General features: G+C 39.7%; 1 protein-coding gene across 1 annotated transcript; it reads right to left on the minus strand.

The window, feature by feature from the left end:
- Positions 1–7033: 7033 nt before the first annotated feature.
- On the minus strand, positions 7034–10447 carry LOC133876411 (cell division protein FtsZ homolog 1, chloroplastic). Its single transcript, XM_062314692.1, has 6 exons — positions 10111–10447; positions 9692–9791; positions 9266–9495; positions 8369–8536; positions 7868–8101; positions 7034–7561 (listed from the first exon to the last, which is right to left on the minus strand). The coding sequence occupies exons 1-6, from the start codon at positions 10357–10359 to the stop codon at positions 7292–7294; spliced, it is 1251 nt and encodes a 416-aa protein (XP_062170676.1). The 5' UTR covers positions 10360–10447; the 3' UTR covers positions 7034–7291.
- Between the last annotated feature and the right edge of the window lie 223 nt (positions 10448–10670).

Consider the following 10670-nt stretch of genomic DNA (forward strand, 5'->3'; position numbering starts at 1 on the left):
CAAACGTTCCCTTTAAGTATTGGGAAGATGCCTTTGACACTGCATGCTATTTAATCAACCGTCTCCCTTCTCTGACCCGTCCAAAATCACCATTTGAGCTTCTCTTCAACAAACTCTTGGATTACACCTTTCTCAAAACTTTCGGATGTGAATGTTGGCCTTATCTCCATCCCTACAACTCTCACAAGTTCTCCTATCGTTCGAAGTCTTGTCTTTTCTTAGGCTACAGCAAACCTCACCTTGGATACAAATGTTTGGATTTGTCCACTGGACGACTGTACATTGCTCGCCATGTAATTTTCAATGAACAAGTCTTTCCCTTCAAATCTCTCTTAGGTCCTCCTCCCTCCTTTGCCCCCCCGCTAGCCTATCCTTTACCTACCAACATACGTCTCTCCTCCCCTGCTATATCACCCTCTGTATCTCCTCTATCCTCAAATTCAGATGCCTCTCCCTTGGCCTCTTCTCCTCTTAATTTTTCCTCTCATTCCTCTGTTGCTCCCACGTCTCCTGCACCTCCCCCTGCTCGTGCTCATCCCATGATTACCCGTGCCCAGTCCAATATACATAAACCACGTCAGTTCAATGATGGCACTGTCCGTACCCTCTCCCACGGGCTCTCACTACTTCTCTTGTCTCTACTATCCCTAATCCCACTTGTTTCTCTCAAGTTGTTAAACAGGAAGTCTGGCGTGTTGCTATGGCAGAGGAATTCCATGCTCTCCTCAAGAATGGAACTTGGACTCTTGTTCCTTCCCAGCCCTCCATGAACATTGTGGGCTGCAAATGGGTTTTCAGAACTAAGTGCAAGGTTGATGGCAGCATTGATCGATATAAGGCTTGCTTAGTTGCTAAAGGCTTCCACCAACAATCCGGCATTGACTACACTGAAACTTATAGTCCAGTTATCAAACCTATTACTATCCAGACTGTTCTTTCTCTTGCTGTCTCTTATGGGTGGCCTATCAAGCAAATTGATGTGAGTAATGCTTTCCTCCATGGTTCCTTATCTGAAAAAGTTTATATGGCCCAACCCCCTGGCTTTGTCCATCCGCAGTACCCCACGACAGTCTGTCTTCTCAAAAAGGCTCTCTATAGCCTCAAACAGGCCCCTCGTGCATGGTTCTCTTGGCTCAGCTCCCACCTCTTGGAATTTGGTTTCTCTATCTCCTCAGCTGATAGTTCTTTTTTCTTGTTCAAATCTGCTCATGTCCAACTCATGGTCCTTCTATATGCAGATGACCTCATTCTCACTGGTTCTTCCCATGTGGCCTTAGATGATCTCCTCCGCTCTCTCTCGGCTGCCTTTCCCATCAAAGACCTTGGGCCCTTAAGTTACTTTCTTGGTGTGGAAGTCACCAAATGTGCTGCTGGCCTCCACCTCTCTCAACATCGTTACATCACTGATCTTCTGCACAAAACTAATATGACACTGGCCAAGCCCCTTACTTCTCTTATGGCAACTTCCACCTCTCTTAGCAAATTTGCTGGGATCACCTTGATCGATGCTACCTTATATCGAAGCACTGTTGGAGCCCTTCAGTATTTAGCCATAACACGTCCTGATATTGCCTTTGCAGTCAACAAATGTTCTCAGTTCATGTATGATCCCCGAGATGTTCACTGGACTGCTATGAAACGCATCCTTCGATATCTAAAAGACACTATAACCCATGGTCTTCTCATTCAACCCTGCCATAATTTTTAGCTTGTTGCCTTTTATGATGCCGACTGGGCTGGCTGCCCTGATGACCGTAAATCCACTTCTGGATTTTGCACCTTCCTTGGCCCTAATCTCCTCCCTTGGCACTCCAAGAAGCAGCCTACCGTTTCCCGTTCCAGTACTGAAGCTGAGTATAAGGCCCTTGCTAATGCTACTGCCGAACTAACCTGGCTGCAATCTTTGCTCAAAGAACTTGGTGTCTTTTTAAGTTCTGCTCCTGTTCTATTTTGTGACAATATTGGTGCCACCTACTTGTCCTCTAATCCGGTCTTTCATGCTCGAACTAAACACATCGAAATTGATTACCATTTTGTTTGGGGCCATGTAGCCCTCAAAACTCTCATTGTCAAATTTCTCTCTAGCAAAGACCAATTAGCTGACATTCTCACCAAGCCACTTACCTCTGCCCGCTTTGCTCTTCTTCGGGCCAATCTAAATGTCTATCCCAATCCGTTTAGATTGCGGGGGTCTATTGAATCTCAAGCAGTCAGCTCGGCTAATACATAGAACACAAGTTCCCAAGCCACTGAATTCAAGATGAGTCATGCTGATTCTCAAGAACCTCAAGGCTATACACGATAGCCTCATTTCTAAGACCACAGTAGCCCTATGACCTCCACGTTGCATGAGTCCTACAGCTGTCAACAGGAAACATGGAGCCCAAACTTTTCCTGGTCTTCAAGCTCTAGTGATCTGCTGGTAGCCAAGAGTAGAAACATTTAAGTTAATGTATTCTTCCATTGTAAAGCTTGTCTAATGTTTCCTTTTATAGTTTTCTCTCCTCTGTATAAATTGAGAACTTAGCACACTAGCTCTCCAAGACAATTACACTAAAATCTTCTTCTTACATTGTCTTCGTTATACCGTCCTCTTCAAACAAGCATTTGTGAGCTTGGCAACAGATTCAGGACTGCATCCCTTAGTTCCTTACTTCACATACTTCATTGATGATGAGGTGATCTTGCAGCTATATTTTTCTTATTGTCTATTCTTAGCATACTTCTGTTGCGATCACCTTTTTATTGCTAATTTTGAACTGATGTTTTCCCAAATTCATCCCAGGTTACACGTAATTTAAATAATTTCCCTTTCCTATTTGCTTTGATGCGTGTTGTTCAAAGCCTTCTTCAAAATCCACACATTCATATCAAACCTTATGTAAGTATAGAGTCACTTTATTGGCACAACTGTTAATTCACGTACATGTATAACCATCACAAGCTTTGATGCTGAACTATCAGTCCTCAACATAACGGTTAGAACGATTTAGTAGTAATTTTCGTCTCATTTTAAGTATGATCTAAAGCTGTGGGCTTACCACTAGAAAGTTTTAACAAAGAGATAGGAAACACCATAATGTTCTAGTTGGATGGTGATAACAAAGGATTTAGCAGACCTTTGATCTTGAATGCATGACCGGATGTAAAAAATGGGATGGAAAGGAATTTCTTAATGGTTGATGTCTAATGAATTATCACGTTGTTGGGCCATGTCAGGTCCTAAGCCATGGGCTTGGCAGTGGTGCTGCAATTTAACACTGCTGGTTTTGGAGAAGACCTAATCTGATATATATATATATATAATGTTAATTTTATTCAGCTACACCAATTGATGCCATCTGTTATTACATGCTTTGTCGCAAAAAGATTAGGGAGTAGATCTTCTGACAATCATTGGGAGCTTAGGAACTTCACAGCAAACCTAGTTGCTTCAACATGCAAAAGGTGATAATTTTCTTGCTGTTTTATACTAATAAAACAAAACTCGCTTGGAGGTTTGCTTGACTGAGAAATGTCGGCATTCCAGCATCAATGATACATCTTACAACACGATTATAGAAATGCAGAATGAACTTCTACCATTTTCTTCATTCGGTTGTTTGGAAGTTACTCGGCATGTTAGTTGAGATTTCACTATGTAATGTGCTTTCCACATGAAATCCTGTCCATCATGCCCTTATAATGTGATACATGTACTTTTGCTAACTGTAGAATATAAGCAAGGGCACCTTTTTTGTCTTTGAATTAAAAGCCATCTTTAAGCTAACCTAGCCTCTGTCCTTGGGACCTAGAATTAGGTGTTCATGTTCTGAAATTGCAATGACTGCTCATTTTACCTTTTAGTTTTTAGTTTGCTTGACGCATAAGTTATATTTGAAGAGATAGAGGACTAGAAGATGTGGAGCCTCTTTAATTTGTCTTCTTATTCGAGATAATATTTACATTCCTTGTAAAACTTTTTCAGATATGGGCATGTTTATCACAATCTTCAGCCATGTGTCACAAGGACTCTGCTCCATGCATTCTTAGACCCGACCAAAGCATTGCCTCAACATTTTGGTGCAATTCAGGGACTAGCAGCCCTTGGACCCAATGTGGTAACCTCATAAGTCATATCTCTGCTTTTTTATGGCAAATGAGATGCTAAATGTTTTGTGGGATAAAGTTGCGGTTTTTGAAATTGGAAATATTGTATGGTTCTTTCAAATCACTCTATAACTCAAGAAGAGAGTTTATAACATCTTTTTTACTTTTTTAAGGTATTTTACTTTATCTGGTGGCCCCTCTTTCACACTGAACCACGTAAAGCATGTTATATATGCAATAAATTACAGTTGTTGCTGTCATTATTGTGCTTTGGTTTGTAAAATCCTCTGTTATATGTGCTGGTTTTGAGAAATTTGTTATACTAATAAACTCTGAGCAGGTTCGTCTGCTTATATTACCAAATCTTGAGCCATATTTGCAACTGCTGGCACCAGAAATGCTACTTGAGAAGCAAAAGAACGAGATGAAGAGGCTTGAAGCTTGGCGTGTTTATGGGGCCTTGCTGGTGACTTCATATTTCAATATTATACTGTTTTTTTTTTCCTTCAACTGATGGATGTTTTTTTTTATTCGACTTGGATGTGCTATGGAACTAACAAAGCCATCAACCTTCTAGTTTGCGGCTGGCCAATGCATGTACGATCGGCTCAAGATGTTCCGCAGTTTGTTCTTTCCACCAACTCGTGCCATCAGGAAGATCAATGGAAAAGTTGCAACTACCATGCCAAGTATGACTTGTCTCATCAAGATTTAGCATGCAATAGATACATGATGCATATTTGTGTGTTCTGCAAAGAACATCCCCATATTATGAGTTTAAAACTATTTGAATGACCGAAGGCTAGCATTAAGGGTATATTGCAAAGAAATTTCTAAGATTGACTTCAATGGAAAGTTGAATGGATTCTGGTGGATTGTTCTAAACATTTTCTTTTAATTTTTTATTAATAAGTTACTCATGCACTCCGTGGGACTTGAACCCAAGACCTCACCCACCACCCCATACTTATGGGGGTTCGAAGCAAGCACGTAAGGTGCCTGAATCATTCAAGACCAGCTCTTAGGGTTTGTGGCAAGTTCAATAAAGAGAGAATTCTATTGGCCAAAGAATGAATTTTAATGGTTGGTTTTAAATATCATTGAGGGGGGATCATATGCAAAATGGGTACTCAAACAGCCTGAATGTCATAAGGACAAGTCTTAGGGTGTCTTTTGGAAGAAATTTTAATGGCCGGTATAAGCTTTTAGTAATTGGTTTTCTCTGTTCCTTCCTGGAGATGATTAAGAGGGAAAACAATGGGGTTACCTGTGTTGTTTTGAAAGGAAATGTGGAATTGTAATAGTGTTTTAAATTTAATTCAATAAATTACATATATTCTCATGAATGGAACTTCTTAGAAGCGTCTCTGTTGTGTGTGCTTGTGTGTTACTTGCTTGAATCTTTAGAGTTGGAATATAATGAAATAATAATATGACATACAGATTGATTGGAAGCCTGTGTTTTTCAAATCTTCTTTGAGATGTAACCACATTAATTATTTGCATGACTTGTTTTTAGATACAAATAACATCTTTTAACTGAAAGTTTTCAACCCTAGCCAAGGGAGAAAAACCTCATATTACTCCTTGGAGTTAAGGTTTACCTGATTTTTACAATAATGCTCTACCTCTACCTGATCCTCTTTATCCACTCTGCTTCCTTATCAATCTAGATAAACGCAAGGCGAGCACGGACAACTTGATGTAGCAACCACCACACAAAAAAATAGCAACAGAGGGCACAATGGGTGTAATACCAATGAACTCCATGCAAACTGACGGGCAAGGGGCTCCAGGTGGGTATTCAACTGCTGTAGGGGGTTCCAATGTTGGTTTATCATCAATGTCCCGGCAGTTACCAACTGAAAACATGTCTGGAAGGGAGGTTGGTGGTAGAGTGGCAAACGCGTCCACTGTTGTCTCTCAGGCTTGGAAGGAGGACATGGATGCAGGACATTTGTTGGCATCTTCGTTTGAATTTTTCGGTGAAAGTTTGTACTCCTTTGCCCCAAAACCTAAGCTGTCATTCTTCTTGTGATTAATTCAATATCAACAGGAGTAATCAATCTCTAGAATGTGTAAATTATCTGTTAAATTCCTGTTTTGACAGGAGGGTATAGATACTGAGCAAATATGTAAACTCTGTTGATAAATGTCTACTAGTCTAAAATTGGAAGTTGAACGCCAACTTTGTAGGAACCTCTCTTCTAATGATAATTTGTCTACAATAGTGTGATTCTTTATAGCCGTCTTCAAGTTTGTTTTGAGGTATACGCAACTCGCCTCCCCATTGACCCCGGAATGATTTCTCAAGCCCAATTTTATCAAATTTTCCCTAAAATGAATATTTAGTGCATGGTGGGCAACCTTTTGAACATTTGTTTTGATTGAACGGGCAAGTGTTGCCTACCATACATCTTGACTTATATGGTTCAACTACTCTTGGGACAATGGGTGATGGTCATTCCTATGTGTGTCAATGGCATGAGGCGTGCTGAGATCGGAGGGTGATTATGCCCATAGTGAGTCGGATAAAGCCCAGCTCTACCTCATCGGGATTCAGTATCCGACCCCTTGATATAATGTTGCTTGACACACTTCAGTCATCATATAGTACATCTTAAAGTGGGCAGACAAGGCTTACGTCGGATGCTACATCACTAAGTGAGATGCATGGCAAACTAGCTTGTGTCCTTTGTGCACCGGCACACGACACAAACCAAAGCTGAGATTGGTATGTTTTGTTCCTCGTAGGTATTCTACATGATAGTTTTGTGTGTTTGTGACCATTTTGACAGTTCAATGATGCAATTAGTAATATGCTTTTTATTTCTTGTATATACTCTTCAGCGGACTTGCTGTTCAACATGTGAATGTTATACAACAGAAAAGATTTTGGAGATAAAACAGATTATATAAACATAACATGTACTAAAAAAATTAGTTGTTTATAAGTAATTCAATCTCATTAGAAAAGCGGAGGATCGCATCCCTAGTACAGAGAGTATACAAGAGAACCTTCTAATCAGGAGAAAAAGATGAACAAAAGTTCAAAAAATCATTATAAGAGTACTCCAATAATGTTACCTACATAAAAACTGAGCAACCCCTAAAACAAAATGACATTCTCATACATTTAGCTTCAAGATCATTACAGAGCCAAATAGCACAAAGAGTTAGAAAAAACAAAAACAAAAAGGCATTAGAAGAAAAGCTTTCGCGTAGACGGTCTTGCTGGAACAGTTGAAGGTGAGGTTGTGGACTTGAGGGGAAAGGGCATTCCCTTACCTTCTTGGCCCGCTGCAACTTTGTCAATCAGCTTTGCTGCCTTGGGATCTGTTAATAATATCTTCTGAAATGACTGCGAGAAGCCTGTAGCAATGATAGTAACATGAATCTCTCCATTGTAGCGGTCATCCACGACCGCTCCAAATATGATGTTAGCAGAAGGATCTGCCAAACTAGTCACAACCTGAAAAAGGTTGTTACATATGCAGCTATTAGTACATTACACCCGGAAAACAAAGAAATGAAAAATCCCAGCACTGGATGCAGCAATTATAAACCCAGCTTGCTGATTTCTGGGGGATTTTTTTTTTTTTTTTTTTGATAAGTATTGATTTCTGGGGGATTTCAGGCATGGATCTATATGAGAATATGCACTTGGAATAAATTCAACATTGTCGATCAATTTAAATACAAAATGAATTCAACATGTGCCTTCTTTGATTAGAATATAGAATAATAGAAACCAATATCTCATATATTTCTCAAGTACCTGAGACACTCTATTCACTTCCTGCAGGGTTATGTCCTTTCCTCCTGTAATATTGTACACTACCCCTGTAGCTGATTGAATTGAGGATCCAATCAAGGGAGCTAAAGTGGCTTGTTCAGCTGCCTCTTCTGCACGGTTTTTGCTGGAGGAAACCCCTACTCCAAGCATTGCAGTTCCAGAGTCTTTCATGACTGCCTTTACATCTGCAAAATCCACATTTACCAGTCCAGGAATCTGCAAAAGAAGTTCCAATCTTCAAATTATCTGGGATAAGCATAATGATAATGTTTAGTAAGGGAAAAAGAAACAGCTATGGTCATGTGAAAATAATATGGAATAGCTAGGGCATTGAGTACGTGTGCAATTCACTAATTAATAGATAATCAATAATGCAATCATATTATGCTTAGCTGAGGTAGCCAAGGACTAAAAACTTCTTAAATAAAATGGGAAAGTGAATGAAATGTGGAAGTACAGTTCAGTGTTTCACATAACACTCACTGTGATTATGTCCGAAATTCCTTGGACTCCTTGACGTAGAACATCATCAGCAAGAAGGAAAGCATCCTGAAGGGGCATCTGCTCGTCAGCAATATCCAGCAGACGGTCATTTGGAATGACTATAAGAGTATCAACATTCTTTTGCAACCTTTCAATAGCCTCCAATGCCTGAAAAGAAGTAAATATAATATAACTTGAAGCTCGAAAAGCTATAGGAATTGATGTCTATCAAAGATGCTGCCGCAATATCATAACTTATCAGCTTAGTTCTGTGTCTAGTCTCTACACTCTACCATTACCATATGTATTACAGATAAGCTAAGCAACTCATCTATAGTATACATTAATAATGATAAGCACTACAACAGGGTTGTATTTTTGTTTTTTTAAGAACACAAATATCTTAAGACATCACACAATCCCAAACCTGGTCAAAGTAGATGGAAGAAGAAATCAAGATTAAACATGTAAAACTCTAGCTTTTAATGTATACCTCTTTTCATGTAAAAGTCTAGCCTTTTGGCAATGCTTCAAGATTACAATTTATAAATTATAAAAGTACAGCTTCAAGAGTTGGATACATTACACATCTGTAAAGGAGTCTATCTTTTTGGCAACAAATAGAGAAAAGCTTGGAGTCATAAATATATTTCTAGCTCCAAAACAGGTTACGGGAGAACAAATGCAAGGGAAATTCTTATGGACCGAATAGTCTGAACATATGTCCAAAACGAAAGAAAACGTATGGCATCTGTTTCCAATCAATTCAAGATATGTGGATGATGCCTCAATTAAAGCACTTATCAACATTTGGTTAGAAAGTTTTGGATTTAATATATTAGTGAACAACAGATAAGTTATTCAAAAATTCCAAATAAAGACCAAAAGGGCACCTGCCTGTACGGATCTCTTACGTCCTTCAAAGCTGAATGGATAGGTAACCACACCAACGGTCAAATACCCTGCCTCTTTGGATATCTGGGCAACAACTGGGGCAGCACCAGACCCTGTTCCTCCACCCATACCAGCAGTTATAAACACAAGATCTGACCCCTTGAGAGCATTTGCAATGGCTTCTTTAGACTCCTCCGCAGCTTGTTCCCCCAAGAGTGGATTCCCACCCGTACCTGGATCTCTAACAAATAATTCCATCAATAGACACAATACTACCACCAACAAGTAAATAAGTCTCCAATGGCAATTATACAAAGTGCAAACATGGGTGTGAGTGGGCTGAGAACACCAGACCACTGGCCTTGGTTGTGTGGTTAATGCCTAAAGCTTCAAAATAGTGAATTAAACATATCAATGAGAACGCCAGACCTAGTCCACGAGTCAAAAGTTCTCCAATTTGAAGTGGGTTCTCGGCAGCAGAGTGTAATAGCGCTTGTGAATCCGTGTTTATCGCATAGAAATCAACACCCTGAAATGTCAAAATTGTAAAACATCAAAATCAATAATTACTTATTTTCCAATTTAACACTATCCCATGTAACGGCATCATTAACAGAAACACAAATGGTAACAGCTTATAATGTAACCAGACCAGAGGAAAATGACCAGTATACATACAGAAATAAACGAAAACTCGAAAAAAGGACATAATTGAAGTACAACCACAAATGGGTATCAAACAAAATACTCAAACACATAGTCAGAACCAAAATAAGGGAGAGAGAGAGAGAGAGAGTTGGAATATCGAAGTTTTGGCCTAGGCCCAGAAAATGGAAACGAAAACCCACGTGTAAACCGCTACCAATCATGCGATTAACGGCATTGTTGCCACCACCACCGACGCCAACCACCTTAATCTTGGCCGATTCCATTGGGGCAAAGGAGCAGCTGACAACCCCAAAACGGTGTTGTTTCCGGAAAGTACACCTCCTTTGAGAAAGACATTCTCTAAAAGGGAATGTCTTGTGGTGAAATGGCGTGGGAATTGAAGAGGTTGAGATCAGCTTGTTTGGGTTCGTGAGCTGAAGCGTTGCCATTGCCACCGGAAGTGACACGGAGAGAGAGAGAGAGAGAGAAATGGGTTTTAGGGTTTTAGGAAATTGAAATAATAGAAAGTCAAGCAAACAAACGAAAAAAATAAAAAAACCGTTTCGGTTTTCACTCTTTTTGGCACATTTGGATATTTGGGAGAGGCACGTCACGAAGGTTGGATGGGCCCCCGTGTGCTGAACTGATGCTGCTCTTTTTTAATTTAATTTAATCCGATGCTTAAATTAATAGAGCATCTTATTGATTATTATTGTTGCGCTAGCATTATGAAATAGTTATAAATAAGAGTGGAACCAGA

Source organism: Alnus glutinosa, chromosome 8 (genome assembly GCF_958979055.1).
Source record: "Alnus glutinosa chromosome 8, dhAlnGlut1.1, whole genome shotgun sequence".
Taxonomy (NCBI): Eukaryota; Viridiplantae; Streptophyta; class Magnoliopsida; order Fagales; family Betulaceae; genus Alnus; species Alnus glutinosa.

What these genes read in the sequence shown, in the direction of transcription:
- LOC133876411 (XM_062314692.1), bottom strand. Translation starts at nt 10,359, where the DNA reads ATGGCAACGCTTCAGCTCACGAACCCAAACAAGCTGATCTCAACCTCT. An exon ending in ACTTTTGACTCGTGGACTAG is followed by an intron (nt 9,496 to 9,691) that starts GTCTGGCGTTCT and finishes TTAGAGATCCAG; the next exon opens with GTACGGGTGGGAATCCACTC. An exon ending in AAGTGAATAGAGTGTCTCAG is followed by an intron (nt 7,562 to 7,867) that starts GTACTTGAGAAA and finishes AACCTTTTTCAG; the next exon opens with GTTGTGACTAGTTTGGCAGA.